Source organism: Mugil cephalus, chromosome 15 (genome assembly GCF_022458985.1).
Source record: "Mugil cephalus isolate CIBA_MC_2020 chromosome 15, CIBA_Mcephalus_1.1, whole genome shotgun sequence".
In the NCBI taxonomy this organism is placed as follows: Eukaryota; Metazoa; Chordata; class Actinopteri; order Mugiliformes; family Mugilidae; genus Mugil; species Mugil cephalus.
Window position 1 is genome coordinate 11,863,207 of NC_061784.1, and position 17,904 is coordinate 11,881,110.

Below are 17,904 nucleotides of genomic sequence, written 5' to 3' on the forward strand. Positions count from 1 at the left end.
CAATGTCTAATTTTGCTGATACGGTGACAGGGAGTATTAGTGGCCAATATAATCATGTGCCGTTTAATGGGAGCATTTATTCATCCGTGCAGGAATATTAGTGAATAAATATTTAATGTTGTAGACTCACTGGTTCTAATGGGGGAATGTAAATTTGACAGTAACCCATTTCTTTAGTTTTTTAGCCTTGTTGACCTTTTGGAGTGTAGCCAGTCTACAGGAATGTAGGAGATTCTGTTTTTCATCTGTTATTGGGTAATGGCAGGACTGATGCATAACTGCAGCCTGTGATTCACTTTATAAATGAAGTGCTGGCAGGTATGCCCAACACTCACCCTGCTTCAATAGCCCAGCTCGGCCTTAATGGCTATAATAACTCTTTCGCTAAGTATCAGAGGTCTATGTAATGTCATCAGACCTTCCCTTCCATGTGCGCACACACACATACATTATCTCCCCCCACCGCCGCTGAGTTCTCTCAAATTTGCCAAATGCTTTTCCATGGCTTGCAAATTAGCTTTGACCTTGCGTAGCTGAAAGGTTGATTCGTGCACAAGGGGTTCTCTGGTGTTTAAAATATTTACTATTCACTCCTCATGATCAGCATTTGTGTGGCCAAGTCCAGACTCCGTAGTCTAATATTGCAGCAGGAAAAAAAAAAAGAGGAGGGGAGGGAGTGGAAGGGGCACTGCCGAGAGGACAGCAATTATTCATGCCTAGTGTCTCTGCCTGCAGAGAAGACAGAAGAACTAAAATAATACCCATCTATGTCCTTGCAGAGTAAAACTTCTCTTTCCTTAGGTCCAGCAGTTGTTCCCCAAGAGGAAATGAAGACAAAAGTAAAGCAATTCACCGAGAACTTGACCTGGTTTGATCAGAGTTTACCATGGTATTACCAAGATATTGCTCGGTTTTCTTTAAAACAATATCACAAGGTTGGACCTGGTGTTTTAATTGTTGGTGGAATCTATGGCCGGTGTGTTTTTATGGGTAGTAACACAGATGGTTCTTCCCTCTCGCCTTTGAGCTAATAGCAGTGAACTTGAGAAACACACTTGAGAAGAATTCAAGAGGAGAAGCAGGGGATTGGTTAGGGTTCAAAAGTCGGGATTAGCCTTTAAGCTTTTTCGCCGTTTCCAAAAGGCTGCATACAAATAGTAATACACTGGAATGAAATAAAGAAAATAGCCCCGCATCTACATTTTTGCATTAGGAGTGCTTAAGATCCCCGAGGTAATGTAATGACGTTAAAATCAGAGCAAGCAGAGAAAGTAGACATATTAATTAGCAATGTAAAATATTCTTTCAGACTAAATTCGTTTTCCAAGAGGATAAAACTGAATTTTTAATCCAAAATACTTGATTTATATGTCGGTGATTAACCGTCTTACTGTTAAGAGTCAGCGCCGGAGATAATCCATCCTCTTAATAGGGTTTGTTTTGTGATATTGTGAGAGATTAGCATGCGTGACAAAAGTTTGTATTTATTTAGCTCTTTATTTGGCGACAAGGGTTTTTTCAACTCTGTTTTTCAGAAAGGGACAAAAGAGGCTACGTAGCACCGCCGCAGTACATGGAGGGTCATACAGCAAGCAATATGAAGGGATGATTAGAGTCAACATGAAAACATGGAATTATCTGGGCGTCCTTAGAAATCTACTCTTGGAATTCCAGAACAGAAACAGATTAAGGAAGGAAAGAACATATAAATAAAAATCCACACTTAACACAATAATCTTTCATTGCTGTCGTTGCAATGAAGTGAAAAGGGAACATTTTCTCCCTCTTTAACCCCACATTCACCTTTTCGAGTTACCCCAGACTGAGGACAAACCTTTTGTGAATGGTCACTAACAAAAAGGGGCGACTTTTTATTCCTTCTGCAGCTGCTTTATTCAATTTCTACTGATCTCATTTTTAAAATGGAGGCAACGAGTTGTCTTGAGGGCAAGCGTCCCTGGCAGCCGGCCGGTCGCTGCGTTTAACCCAGAAAACCCAGGTTCAGGCCCGCCGTCCCGGAGGGGTTGAAACAGTTAAATGTGCAACGCGGTCGACCATCTTCTCTCAATTTTCAATTTTCCCTCTCCGCTTCCTCCACTCTTTAGCCCGTAAAGCTGAGAAGCACAGGAGAAATTAAAACATAATGCAAAGGTCTTTCCACTTATTGCTGGGCGCGCTTATTGATGACCTGTCACATTAACTTGCTTTGTGGAAGAATTATGGCAACAATTTGGAATAAAATGTAGAACAGAAAAAAAAGAGAAATCATTAGATCCTGGGGCTAGTGTTATGAATTACTTGTAATGGCCCTTCTTTTCATTAAATCTCAAAGGCAGAAGACCGGTTGAGCAATCTTGAAGAGACAGCCTCATGCATTCGCACGCATAAAGCTGTTGTCGTTTGCTGACATGAAGTCTTGTTTGCTCTTTTGTTTTTTCCGTCTTGTAGTGACTTCCTCTAAGTGCATCCATTTCTTTTGGCTTCTATTTGGGCTGCTCTTTTTCCTGTAGGTGATTTCCACTATGCGGTTATTCCAGCAGCATGATGTAGTCTATGACAGAAAATGTCTGACAAGCGGCGGCAATACAGCCATGATTAAGTTACCACCAGCGTAACACGGACGCTATCTTCCTGCCTCTCCCTTCGTCGTATTACATTGCCGCTTTTTATATAAGTATATATGTATTTTGCAAAATATAGCCCTACTTTAACAGATGGATTTTTCCACGTGATGTAATTAATTCATATGATTAAACATCTTGCTTTGCTTATAGCGTCATGCTGTTACCCTACTGACCACAATCTCCTTTCATTCGAAGAAGGAAAAAAAAAGGAGATGGGGCTGAATATTCAAGACAGTGTCCACATGTGGGCTTTATTGAATGATTAGCCGAAGTAATTTGTTTTCAGAATCTAATTAATTCACCCTGACCCAGCAAGCGACAACGTGCCAGGACACACACAAACAAACACGAACACATGCACACGGGTCTGTGTAACGCTCCCTCCTCGCTGTCTCTGTGATCCTGACACTTGTTTGGGTGAAAGTATTCAATAGTGAACACACAAGTGTCTCTCGTCCCTCTGCTGCAGCCTCCAGGGACCCTTTCATCTTGGCAGTACGGCTGGCCTTAGACGCAGATTGGTAAATTTCCAGCCTCGGCCGAAAAAAAAAAAAAAAAAAGTTAAGCGTAATTGATTCATTGAACAAGTCTGCAGGCACTTTTCGCCGCCGTTCCCTCCTTTACATTCTCTCTGTTCGCGGGCAACTCTTTCTGTTGGGCCGGTAGCTTCACTGCAGAGGAATTAATGCAGAGCAGCGTGTATTTCTTAATGCTTCGCGGTGATGCAGTGTTTTACAGTTGTCTTGTAGGAAAAGCTGAGCTCATTGCATCCTACCTAAACCGACACCTCATTTTTCCACAATAAACAGCTGTGTTACTTGATGTGGAAATGTGATACATTTAAACACTAACCAGACACGTTCACAAAATTCTGATTAAGCTAGTCAGCACCAGGTAAATGTCAGTATTTTTTAAAGTGCCTGTGGTGGTATTTCAGCCCTGATACTACGGCCCTAGCAGCAGTGGATACCAGCGCTGACTGGTTTACTGGAACTGAACAAGGGAGGAAGTGAATTGACAGAGAAATAGAAGGTTACAGCAACTATGAGTATGAGTATGAAAAGATAGTTACGGATGCAATTATGAAGCAGAACCAAAGCAGCATTAAAAAAAAAAAGAAAGTTGATGTTGAGAGGTTCAAGTGTAAAAAAAAGAAAGAAATGAACTGGAAGGACAACAGGGGACAACTCCAGAGGACAACTCCAGATTGCATCTAAATCTTTTCGAAAGCCGAGACACATTTCTCACACTGTATCTATAAAACGGTCTATCCCTGCCATAGCATTTGGCATGTGTTACAGTATAATGTTAGCCAGAGGCGCTCAGAATACATGCAGCTTCCCCACTGTTTAACTGACTACTGCACAGTGCTTTGGGATGTCACAGCACACTGCACCGGGGCTGCAGAGCAGAGTAAATTTGAAGTGTTCCTTGAATAAACACGAGTTAGGAAAATGTTGTTGAAATACTATATGTAACCGCGCAGTTTAACAACACGCTGCTTTACCTCAGCTGTAACAGCTGCTGTTATTAATGGCTGTTCTGGCCCCCCCTGTGCTGCTACCTGTAGAAGAGAGAGACAGCTGCCTCCACTTCCCGCAGCTCAGTGTGATGGCGGCTGTAAAACAATCAGCACGTACCAAAAAAATCTAAAAAGCACAAGCCATTAAAATACCCGCCCTACCTGCACACATTTTGTTAAACATCCCGCAAGGGACTATGGCACTATGCATTCCCATCCACAGTTTGTTTTGTTTTTTAGTTTTGCAAATGTTGAGTGCTGCCTGTTGGGTAAGTCTGGGGGAAATATGCTCCACTTTGTCCAGAGCTTATAGCTTCTGCATACTCACAGTATACACTCATCTAGTTTTTCTCTTGATATGCGCTCGCACTGATGGCCACTGATAACACTTCTGTCAATTTCTCTGCAATCACACAGAACAGCTGTCAGCAACATTTGCTGTTGATTCTCCGGGACTTGAAATACAGATTTGATGCATATCTCAATGTGGGAGTTGCTGCAAATTTAAATAGCACATTACGTTTTAGTTTTTAAATATAAAGCAGGAGTTTTAAATGTGCACTGCGCTGCTCTTTCCCGCTATTGCATAATAATTTACTGAAAAACTAAGAAAAAGACAGAAAGAAAAAAGGCTACATAAAGAAATTTGTTTTAATTTACTGAAAACCCAATCATTATTTTAAACTTGCATTAAACTTCATAGAAACTGCTGGAAATGTGGACAGAGAAACGCGTCTCTTTAACAGTTTCTCAATAAATGAAAAGTGTTGAATATTAGATTTGTCTTATGAAACATTAATATTTTTCTGTTCAAGGATATCAATGCGCCCGCGCACGCGCTCAAGACTGCCTGACCCACAATCTGCAGACGCAAGGACACCACGGCTTTAAAAGCCCATGCATTAGCTAGCGTCTGCTTTTATTGATCTGAGCAACTAAAACCGTGGAGTCATATCTAAAACAGAGAAAGGATGATTTATTAAGTTCAACACATTTTAACCTGGAGGGTTGAAATGGATCGAGAGAGGCAGACCTGTATGTCGAGCAGCAGTATGGGAAGGCCGTTTGAGTGGCATGCTGATACAATGAGTTAGAGTACGCTGTGTCTGATTAGCTCGGGCTGTTAGAAGAGGCGATTCCTTCAAATGAAAGACAGTGCAGAGAGGCTGTTGCAGTACTTTACACAAACATCCACTGTGACATTATTCGGGGAGTGAACGGTGTTTGAAGAATGAGATAAGGACATGTGTATTTGACACGCAGTAAACTGCCCATTTATGCATTTTCCAACACCTCAGCTGCACACAGAGCTTTTGCCTAGTGTTGATTCGAACTAGCTTAGATAGGTATTCATCAGCTGTGGCTATAAAGTACTCAGCTGAATCTTTCAGTAAAGGTTTTATGGCTATATGGCATCGTGTTTGTTCAAGAAATATGTTTCACCTTGTTTATTCTTCTGCTAATTGTGTGATTCTGACTGAACAAAGACATCGCTGGTCATATTCTGCAGGCAGGCTAATGTCAGTTAAGGTTGAATTTGTTAGCAAACAGTTTGTTACGGATTTAAAGCGTCCTTTTATTTCATGTTATTTATTTATTTATCGTGACGTGATGGACGGTGAAATATCTCCAGCTGCCTGATAATGACTTGAAGCAGTGCGGCAGGCTTTTCCTCGTACGCTCATCATTTCTTTCCAGCTGGGCCCTGGATGGAATATTTGAGCTTTTACTCGATCTAATAATCTTCCTTTTGCACATAATTTCCCTCCCTCCGTACCACGTGTTTGGAACCAATCAAGGACCAGAGGTTGTAGGGGGTCACTCGACGGCATGCCACATTGGATAAAATGATCTCAGCAGCTGATTCCCTAGCTCAACTCCCGGACCGGCAGATCGTCGCCGCAATGTCATTTCCCTTGTTTTCTGTGTACCCAACCTAAACGATGAGAAAAATGCATATACGCTCAGGATCAGTCACACATTCTCTATTTTGCGTCATATTCTTGCTAAAGACGATATAATTTAATCGCGCCTCTCCCTCTCTCTCAGATAAAACAATATTAATGATATAGTTTCCAGCCTTTTTACAACCTCTTGCGAGTCCCCGCAGCATCGCTATCGCTTTTCCTTCCCCAGCCATCCCGCGAGGGGCCGGCATCAGTGAAACCTGATCAGATGAGAAGTCAGTGGGGCAGTTTATGAGCAACACTTTTGGTTCTGTCCAGCCAAGCAGTGGCTCACAGAAGACCTGAACCCCTTTTAATTTATTAATCAAGCTCGGCTCGCAAGGCCAGGCGACAAGGAGGGTGTTATAAATATTAAAAGAAGAGTTTGCTCTGCCACACACTCATATTAAATCACACCGAGAAGAATGTATCTGGCCTTATTAAAAGATAATGTGTTCTGGAGCCATAAAAATGTAAAAAAAAAAAAAAAAAACTCACCTCTCTTGCTCTCTGTCCTCCTCCTGCCTTCCCTCTTTCTCTTTCAGTCTGTTTTTTTTTTTTTTTGCGGCCGTCAATCTCTGTTTTTCTCCTTTTTATGTGTGTCTTTGTACACCACTGTATTTTCCCCCGTCTGTGAGCAGCGCTGGACTAGAACGGCATCCATAAGAACAGAGAAGATTAAGTTTTTTCTTTTTTTTTTTAAGAACTTCTATACACATGATTCTCTTACTGCGTGAAGATCCGGTTAATGGAAAACTCCTTCCAAAATATAATCTTGAATGTCAAACACTCCTCCACACTCCTCTGTCTCGACTTCCTGTTTTCCCGTAACGTTGTCGAAAAATGTGGCCACCGTCATTTCTGTCACAGACTTATGTGTGTGTGTTTTTTTTGTTTGTTTGTTTTTTTCGGGCTAACAGTTAAACTTGAAGCAATTAATCCGTGAGTCTGAGCAGCTCTCTCTGGAGCTACAAAAAGGCTCCATATAACACTTTCACACATGCCGTAGCTCTCCTCGAGTAATCACTAAATAAATCAATAAATATGCTACGCCTGGCAGAGCGTCGGAGCTATGAGGAGGCAATAGAACAATTCACAATTAGCGTATTTACTGAAGTAATGTTGTGGAGAGCCGACGAGCGTTTGGAATTCTTTATTATTATCTTCACCGCACACCGAGCAAGAGTCGGGCAACAAGTTTTGGGGTAGTCAGCCCCGGTGTCTTACACGTGGCACCTGCACATCCCTCTGCCACAGTGTGCCGCTTGTGACTGTATGATCGCGGCTTGTTTATGCCTGCTCTGGGTTGTAGCAGCCAGACTTGGAAGTGCAGCAGTCAGGCAGTGTGAGTGTGTGTGACAGCGAAAACCACTCACCGTCCTGACAGATAGAGGTGAGGAGACACAACCATGTGTGTAACTAAACGCCCGAGTCCTCGCCCCGCTGGGTCCTGCCAGGGGAACATTCCTCTGCTCTCCGCTCCGCCGGCCAAGCAGAACCGCAGCACACTGAAGCCGCGCGCTCGTCCTCCGTGGGCGCGCGTGTCGGCCCTGCGAGTGTGTGTGTTTTTGTCCGCTGGGAGGCGGCGGAGCGTGACGGCCTGGTCACTCAGGCCGCGGAGACTTATGGAGTGAGAGCAGGCCAGCTGTTCAATTTGGCCACATGGGCGGACGCAGAAAGAAAAGGAGAACGCTGCGGAGAGACGGTGTCAATATGCGACGTGTGCTGTGTGTCTAACCTGTCCTTCTATGCCTGCTTCCCCCGCTCTGACATTGCCATATTTTAGCCACCGTGAGTTCGCACACGAGAAGTGCGAGCGGGAAAAGCGGACTTGGAGCAGGATAATGAGATGTGTGCTAATTTCTCAGGTGTCATGGACTGATATGAATAATACAAGCTGCTCCATAACCCATCTCCCCCACTGCTGTCACCGTTTCTTATATTTGCCATCAGTGTCGTGTTTCCCTAATCAAACCCTTAGTCTCACCTTGAATAACCCGCGCACTTGCAGAAGTAACTCCGGGAATAAAGAAAATAAGCTATTGTTGAAAGAGAGGGAAACCTTTGATGGGTTTTTGCATGAGGCATGAACAAGCAGATTCTTCACTCTTTCATGACTTTGCTCTCATCTCTACCTCTTCCCCAACAGCTGGGGACCTGTAGCAACTCTCTAACACCTAATTCGTTTTCCTAACAACATTTCATCCTCATCAAGAAACAGAAAAAGATTGATCTTTCCTTTTGATTTTCCATGTGATGATTTATTTACTGCGTGCTACTCCTCCACTACGTCTCCGGTTTGCATGTTGGGGACTCCTGCATCACTGTGGGGGTGGTCCTGAATTATTCACGTCTCTTCTCTCTCTTTTTTTTTTATTTATTTTTTCCCCGAGTTCCTCTTTCAATCTTTTTCCTTCATTTTGCAGGGCGAATGTGTGTCTGCCTGTCTCTTTGTGTCAGTTTGGTGTCTGTCTCTCTTCCCCCCTCTCTCTCTCTCTCTCTCTCTCTCTCTCTCTCCCCCTTTTTATTATTCTCGGGGAGCTCTGCTCTGACTGCTTGATGTGAAAGAGAGAGCAATGACAGCGGCTCAGAAAAATCGTTAGAGCAGGAACGAGCTGGAAGTAATCTTCTCTTTCCTCCTTGCTCTGTTTTGTATTGTCTGTCTTTTGCTGGTCCTCTGCCCTCACCTCGCCGACCTGCACTTTCATCTGCTCCCTTTGTTTCTCCCTCTGTCTCTCTTCAGATCCCAACGCTCTGGGGCAGCACGGCACCGACCATGCCTTGATCGGCGGAGTGGTGGCTGTAGTGGTCTTCGTCACCTTGTGTTTAATCATTGTTCTGGGAAGATACCTGGCCAGGCATAAAGGTAAAGCCACAATGGACCGGACCCGGGTCCCTCAAGGCTCATGGAACTAGCGGAGCATGTCCTACTAGAATACGGTCCTCGCCCCAAGTTACAACTGCATGATATGTGCAGCAGAGAACAGAAGAAGAAAGACTTTAATCACACACACACACACAGAGAAAATGTTAATGGTTACGTGCCTTTGATATACAGCACAGAGTAATAACTCTTTTCCCCCAAAAACCATCATGAAATGTCATTGTATTCATTTAGAATATTCATTTTCATTCCCCTGTGACCCTGATGCAAGCAAATGAACATTCATAAATCCACTTTGGCATTATCCACATTATAACTCCAGAGCTTGCTTCAGAATCATATCATGGCATTTTTACATTTTCTTCAGGATCGAATTGTTACTACTGATGTGTGACCATGGCAGCGCAAGTGAAACTCCTAATAGCTCATTCTCAATAGTTTATTCTGTGTCAATTCATCATAGTTTAAATATAAGCTAAGGAAAAGCATAACATTGAAACCAAACCGTCAGCATAGGACACTGAACCCACTGTGATGTGACACTGTCACTGTCATTTTAATAATTAAGGGTTTTTTATAGCACATATAGGCGCCACAAGAAAAATACACCCACTAATATTAGTTTTTAATAAGACTTTAATAAAACGCTGCGTCAACACGGTTTAAGTTTTCCTTATAAAATTAAAATTGACATTAGATTTTCCGAGAAGGCTGAGTTATTCTGAAAATAATAATCTCAGTGTGGCATACCACATCAGCTAAAGAGCAAGAAAAGAAGATCAAACAACAAAACTTAAAAAGTTGATGGCCAGTTTTTGACACTGACACAACAAAACTGAGCTCAGCATTAAAGCACCCGTGTGTAGGATTTAGTGGCATCTAGTGGTGAGGTTGCATACTGCAGCTCCTGTGGTGGTGTGGTGACGTTCAAGGCCCACGCTATAACGAGTGTTTGTTTGTTTTTTATTCTTTAATGGGCTAAAAATACATAGCGGCCTGCCATGGATATTATATTACTTTTGTGCTGAGAGACACCCATAATTCCTGCAAACTGAAAGCTGCTTCTCATTATTTGCAACAGGTCCCCTTCACAATAATGTTGTTGTTTGCTGATGCTATTCTACTATACGTCTGCAGGGATTTTCACACCCTGTGTTATTTACATAGCGTGCGCTACACTATCCTAGCTTCCCATCATGCTATACATGAATAATGTAACATTACTAATGTCTTCAGATGTGTTTTTTTGCCTCGGGCGGCCAACACCATACAGGGCTGCTCAGTGTTTGTTTTTCCTTGATATAAGTTTGTTTTTCACTTCCGCAGGAACATACTTGACAAACGAGGCCAAAGGAGCAGATGATGCGCCCGATGCTGACACAGCCATCATCAACGCTGAGGGCAACCATGCGCACGCAGAAGAAAAGAAGGAATACTTCATTTAGACTGCAGAGGGAGCAGTGCAGCTCTCTCCCCTCCTTTCCCCCCCTCTTTCGACCTCTGTATCTCTTATTATCTCTTTCTGTGTCCCACTTTTCTCCTTCACCTCGGGCCACTGCCCCCGTCGTGTCAACGAGAAACCCGCAGGCAGCCCACAAACAGAGAAGTTCCCTGTGTGTTTCCCTCTTATTTCCTTTGATTGGGTCCATTTCAATTATTCACACCTTGACTTTTAGTTGGTAGTTTTGTATTGGCAGATGTTTTTCATCGGCACCCTGCTGTCGCCGCTGAAGTTGTCCCCCTTTCTTGCACATTTCTCCTCGTCTTTTAGCATAAACACCTTGAAATCTGTATATCTACCATGACTGCTTCTTACATGACCCCTTCCCTTCTCCTCTTTCCCACCAAGCAGACGCCCAAACACATATTAAATCCCCTTTGGTTCACACACGTCCTCAAACACATATCATATCTCACATCAACACGGTGCCTAAAAATACAGACGCCATTGAACTTCTGTCAATGCCTTCATGTATCGTCTGTCAGTAGCAATGTAAATGCTTTGTAGATGGTCACCTGGACCATCATTTCATCATTGCTTAGCTCACAGCTTTTGATTATGCATTGCGTCTCTTTCTTTTTTTTTATTTGAATCAAGATCTGTGCTGTTTACGCCTTATACATGTCTATCACACTGAATATGGTACTTTTAGACGATCCACCTCTCCCTCTCCCTCACCGTCCCCCTCTAAATAGACTTGTAATTAAACCGTTGACCCTTGTAAGATAAGAAGAAGGTTTTGTGTAACACTGTAGCAAGGTTTGTCAGATAAGTGTATAATATGATTTTCATTATTACGGTAGGAGTAAAAAAAAAACAAAAAAAACAAAGGGTAGTGTGGTATTGTTTAGAGCAGAAAATACACACCAAAAATATGTGAAAGATGCTAGATGAAGCATTCCATTGAGTAAACTCAATCAAGTATATAAAACCATTCGCAAAATCTGCCGTCCGTATGTACTTTTACCTGTAAATTCCTGCACTGTCCAGGCTCCAGTTTAGCAAAACCATATTCAGTGGCATCTGGAACAGCTCACAGTAGTTTGTGATTTACATAAAGGGTTCAGATATACAGGAAGAGGCTGTGTCCTCTCTCTGAAAGCTGTATAAATTGTACTGAAACGAGTTTAGCTTTTCACTATGAAGAATTTTGTTTGTGTTTATGTCACAGTAAGATCATTTAAAGCCTTGAGGACCCCATGAAATGTCACGCGAACCATTGGGTGTTTAATACAAGAAAACAAACACAAGAACACATTTGAAAGTTTCTTTTCCCTTGGTAATCTTGAGTGATGCCTCGTGTGAAGTTTTTTTTTTTTTTTTTTTTTCCTGGTTCACAGGTTGAATTGTGTTATCACCACAGACCATATATATAAATACTGCATGAAGCCACAGCGATGTCGCCCACTGCTTTATGGACCATTTGTATTTGAAGTCTCGAGTTTAGCATTTGGCTGTTCACATCGAGAAATAGCCATATTTGTACATGAGTGAGGAGCTGGGGTGGAGCGATGGGTGTATCCAACTCAGAACCCGAGGACGGCTCGTAGCTTAATTTCTACTTAACAATGGAATTATTTTGAGAAAGACCTCGAGCGCATTGATCAGAAGCGAATTAAGCTAATGACATCACGCGTGTGACTCATGGGAATTTTCTTTTCATTAGTATTTCAGGAAAGAAGTTGATGCATTTTAATTGGATTTTCTTAGAGCCAGTGGTTCTTTGGAGGCACCACTTAGTGACCATTACACTTTAAATCACTTCTGCACTGGCTTCACTTTTCAGACCTCCATCTTTTATATAGAGTCTGCGGTTACAACTTTTACAAACACGTCATTCCTTTCTTTTCTTTTTTTCCATTTCATGGGGTCTTCAAGTGAGAAAATTAAAAAAAAAAAAAAAAGACAAAAAAGACATGGTGTGAGTGCTAGGTCGTAGATCTGCAGGGGCCTCCTTTCCAAAACTAAAAATTGGAGACAAATAGAGAAGCACAAAAATGTCTGAATGGGTTACTGTGTTCCTTTGCCAACTTCTAGATTGCCTTGGGAATGGTTCCTCTATTCAAATGGGTAGCGGAAGGCTGACAAGGCTGTGTTTGATTCAATTCTGGAAAAAAAAAGAAAATATATATATATATGATGATAATAATAACGACTGCAGTGCATCTTTTTGAAAATGTAAGCTAAATCATGTTTTTATATTAAAAAAAAAAACAGTTTCTAATATTTTTGGTTTTAATGGTTCTAAGCTCCCTGCTGTATATTGTGTCTGCTAAAATGTGGTTGATTGTGAAAATTGCTGTTAAATTCTGAATTCCTGTATTCCTTCAAATTTGTATACTAGCCACCTTATCTATTTGGGTTTCTGTTTTTTTTTTTTTTGTTTTCCATTTCTCATTGCATAATCTTTAAAACAAATGTATTTTTTTGTTTGTTTTTTTTTGCGTAAGGCATGTAAATAATGTGTGACAACTAAATTTGGGTAATACACATTAGCATGTTTTATTTGGTTCCGAGTGGCTTCTTGTGTTTGTGGCATGCTTTAAGGTGCTGCAGATCTGAAGGATTTGGTGTTGCAGAAAATTTGATCAAAAAAAAAAAAGACTCATCGAAGCAAATCTGGGAAAAGAGAAAAGTTTCCACAACACAAAAGTTTCCACGCATTAAGATCACCCTAACATATCCAAGGAAACTACTTAAATTCCTTTTCATGCACCCTTGGCATTCGTCTTTCATCAGTTTGCAGGAATTTGGCTGATTTACTCTCCTGTGAAAGAGCGATAAACACCTAAAGACTTAAAGGCAAGGCACTAATCTGCTAAGAGCGAACAAATTATTACCAAGGGCAATAAAATATCGGCCCCAGCTGTCTCCAATTCGGTGTCCAATTTACAACATTATGCAAATAAGGTCAGAAAGAAAGGTCCCTCCGTCTCTATGTTACAACTTTGAGCAGCGCTGGAGTGAATCACAAGTTGTGAAGTTGATCGCCACTGATGTAGGATTTAGATTGTATATTGAATTTTAGATATATTGACCATTTGCTTTTGAAATTCAGAAGCTTTGCCACCGTTTCTATGTATTACACTTTCAGTGCACTTCAATCAGTATAGCACTATTTAACTGGTTTAAATCCAACACAAACCTTCTATAGATCCAGACTAAAGCGTCCTAGAGCGGCTCCGGCCTTTAGAAACCTTGTGTACTACGTGTGTGCATTTATCACGTTGATGTTATGTCATTTATTTTTATCCTTTTTTTTTTTTTTTTTTTTTTTTACTTTTCTATCTCATTTTGCTCATTGTGTTTTAAATCCGGTGGTGTTAGTCACAATTTTCTGTTGCTCTATGCCTCTGTATCCATCTTATAAACAGGACAGTGGTCAGGTGACTTTGTTGAAGCCAGAGGAACAGACTGGGCTGTTTTGTATTAAATGGGCACTTGGAATTAACCAGGTCCGAAGTGATGAGTTGGTGCTGGCATTAGAAACAAAACAGATGCCATTTTACTGAATTATGCACTCTCACCAATATGATGGATAATCCTTAGTACTTGGCAAAATTATTTTTTTTTTGTTCATCTTTCTAAAAAATAAAAAAAAAACACATGTAAATATTTGTTTTGACTTGACAGTAATGAGCTAATTTGTTGCAAATGGCTTTTTATAATGGTTAGACCAAACGTGAATCTTGTTTCATTTGTAATTTTAACAGCTTGGCGCACACCACCATGCACTATTTTAGAACGCCTGTAGCTTTCCTTACATGTTCCCTTAGTTGTATTTCTTTGTCGCTGTCGGTTGAAACTAAGCTTTAAACATGCTGCCACCTTGATTCCCAGCGTTGTATCGGTTTGGTTAATATTCATGGGCCTCTAATTTCATCCTGGCAGCAGGACAGCGATCGCGCTAACATAGTTTTGCGCTGCCATTTGCGCTGGGCACGCGTCCATTTTCTGGGATTGTGTGCCTCTCGTTTTCCTGGCTCCAAACAAACCCACTTTCTTCAAGCTGAAGGTGCGAGCGGTGCAGCTGAGGTTGTGCGTTTATGCAGATTAAGCAGCGCTATACTGGCAGTAATTTTGGCGTGAAATTGCTCGCAATTTTGTGAACCGTTTTTCGTGTCGGCAGAGGCACGCGCGGACCTGTGCAAAAATCACACAAAAAAGAAATAAAAGAACTTTCATGTACTGTATGGGTTCTGTCACTGTACATTTTTTTTGTAACAATGCACAGATTCATATTCACACAAACAAACACCTTTACATGTGATTAACGGGTGAAATGAGTGGGTGGTTCAAGCCAGTATTGTGCTCCTAGACTGCAGGATCCTCCCCTTTAAGTGCTGCAGTAATCATATGTGGCTTACACATTATTACACTGCACTATCCTGTTGGTGTTGACTAAACGCACTGATGTCTTCACATGTGTCATGATACCATACAGAAAAATAAAGGCATATCACCAGATTTCAGCGTATCTCAACATGAAAATTCATGAGATATTCGGGGTTTTGTTTGTGCTCCTCTGCTTTTCCACTTGCAGACACTTGTGTGTGCACGTGACGCCCGCATGTTTACACATGCATGTGTGCATCTGGCTCGTCCCGAGGTGCACGAAATTAGAGGCCCATTTTAACTACGTAATGTCTAATCCTGATTTTAAGGGAATGGATGTGAAAGTAATGGCCACATGGAGTCAGTGTGAAACTCTCCTTCACGAAAAAAAGTATTAATTTATGTTTTAACAACGCGACACGGCCTCGTCCTTGTCCTGTCTCTCCTCCTTTGTCCCCTCCACATGTCTCCGCTGTACAGTTTGACTTCTGTGAGCTTCTTTGTTCCTCTGCAATATTGACACTAGAATCAGTCAGCCCAATCTATCACACTGATGATGACAACGACATGTGACACAATGGCATGTGATGTGTACTATTATTATTATTATTATTATTATTTGTTTTGCATCTCAGGAATAAATTTCATTTAGGTTTTGTTTCCTGTCTTTGAATGGGGACTCGTGAGCACTTCACATTCTGCTAGTCCCTCTATGCTGACACCATGTATTTGTTGAGTTCAAGACTATCACGATGTTAATAAAAATGATTCAGTGATTCTTCAGTAATTCTGTCACCTTGCTGTCATTGGAGTACGAGGCTTAAGAAACGGTTCTGGGGTTGTTGTTTTTGTTTTGTTTCCACACGACCGCCGACTTGAAATAATGAGAATTAGAAATATGCTGCAAATAATCAAGAATGATAAGAGGTGTGTTTTAACAGAATATAATTTTGGCTTCTGGTATGTGAGCGTCATAATGTTTTCCTTGTAGCAACACACATCTTTATGTATATCGGTGTTTAGATGGAAGGTGTTGTAAGGCACTATCACTCACTAAATACAGAAATATCCACAGTGAAGCTCGGTAAAGATGGAGAAGGGTTAGAGCTAGATGTGTTAGTTTGGTTTCATATCAGGCTGTACTGAGAGAGCTTGATTTGATATATCGCACCGTAATGGAGGTGTTTCTCTCCCATTGTCTGTGGGATTTATTATATTTAATTTAGAGGTTCGTATGTATGAAATGAAAACTTGTTGAATAAATAGTTGCCAAAACATCTGTATAAGCCTGGTTCTACTTTCCTTTTTTCTTTTTTTTAGTCCACCCCCGAGCCTCCTCCCTTGGTGTTTCTGAATATGGAGACAAGCGCACTGACTATGCACTTTAAATACTGCTGCTTTGGAAACGTCTCAATTTGGCCTTGTGAGGGTCCGAGCGTACATGCTCTCACGCTTTTGCAAAAACACTTACAGTCCAGAAACATGCTCATGAATTTTTAGTAACAGGAATAATTCATGTGGTGTTTCTGCTCCCTGTCTGCGTTCTGTAGGAGCAGTTTCACGAAGCCATTCAGTTTGTCGTGCGGAGTCTCTGGTGTCTTTTCCATGTTGGTCAACAAATAATATGCAGCAGACTATGAGATCTTTCAAATTAGTGTCAAAAACATTAAATGCCCTCCTAAAAAAAGGATATATGCATCTGTTTAAGTGCTGCTTTATCTTGCTGTCAGGCAGCACTTTCTGAATGGGAGTTGAAAGGATTCCCTTCAGAGCCGCCATACTTCACATCGGAAATAAAACATTAAAACCTTTCAGTCGCTAAATGATAGACCAGCATCTTCCTTGTTCTGTGACGTAAAATTACAGTTTTTCTCTGGTGAGCCTGTTGACTTTGAAGCAAGCACCATGATGGCTACTTGTCAGAGGAAGCAAACAAAGTAAATTGAAGATGATATTCTAATTATAGTTTACACTTAAACTGACGCCGATGCACCAAACTGACATCACAAAATCGACAACCAGCGGCCGCGGCGACTGCAGCCAACAGCTTGAGAGGAAATAACTCTCCATATACTGTGTAGGTCGGACGTGGGGTTCCTAAAGGGGTATCCTGTGGTGCCTGGCTGCAGGATGTTGTTAGTGGGGGTCTTTGGGTCCTATGGGTGGAGGGGAGGGGCCTCTGTGGATCATCACACAGATACTTGATCAGTTTGGTATCATGAGAATTTGGAGGCCAGGTCAACACTTTGTTGTGCTGTTGCTCATGTTCACATCCAGAAGTGTCATTGTTATGGGGTGGTGGTGCCTGGTCTGGTCCAGGTCCAAAAGTTTCCCGGCAGAACATTGTGTCGTCACAAGAAGTTGTGGATGATCGATACATCTTCTTGTGGGTTAAGCTCAGTAGCCAATCAGAGCGATCTCTCTCATACGCAATAGTTGTGCCACCAGGTCAATAGACCAAAAGGTGCATTAGATTCCTCCCAAGCCAATGGCATAATGACCACATTCTACTGTTGGTATCACACTGAATATACTAGGACCCTCATACAATCCCACTTCAAAGAACCATCTACTATTATTAAAGGTAAAGGAAGACAGGATTGAAAGACATTTAGAGGAGCAAAACGTGGAGGAGGTGACTGGCCATGAATGAATCCTCGCTCTTATCCTCTATGATTCACTCCAGCTCATTCCAGTCAGGACAATATGCAGAAAACTTTAACCCCCACATGTACAGTCCTATAGAATTCAGATTTTTTTCTCCGCAGCTTTAGGTTTTGCAGTAAATCCCTAAATCTGAATCACTAGAGCATATAAAGTATTATAGTTAGATTCACTTGTCAAAGCTTTTAGCACTTGCGGTCAGATTTCGGATATTGGCTGGTATATGGCAGCGTCTGGAGGCTGCGGAGTGAACATCTTTTAAATCCTCGCCATCATTTGAAGGTGCAGAAATGTTAGGGAGGATGGAGCACATGAAGAAGGATGCAGGGAAATGAAAAGGGGCAGGCGGAGAAAATGTGCGGGTGCTAGTGAGCCTGAAAGATGAGAAGAAGGAAGAGGTATATCCAGCCCTTTCAGTGAGTCAGAAG

At 41.7% G+C, this 17,904-nt stretch overlaps 1 protein-coding gene across 3 annotated transcripts in view; it reads left to right on the forward strand.

The window, feature by feature from the left end:
• Positions 1-16,095, forward strand: part of cadm2a (cell adhesion molecule 2a) — a 200,991-nt gene extending 184,896 nt beyond the window's left edge. For all 3 annotated transcript variants that reach the window (XM_047606344.1, XM_047606345.1, XM_047606346.1), the window contains 2 exons: positions 8,836-8,958; positions 10,303-16,095. In XM_047606344.1, coding sequence (XP_047462300.1) covers positions 8,836-8,958; positions 10,303-10,421 — 242 coding nt within the window. In that variant the 3' untranslated portion in view covers positions 10,422-16,095. The remainder of the gene's footprint in view (positions 1-8,835; positions 8,959-10,302) is intronic.
• The last annotated feature ends 1,809 nt before the right edge of the window (positions 16,096-17,904 follow it).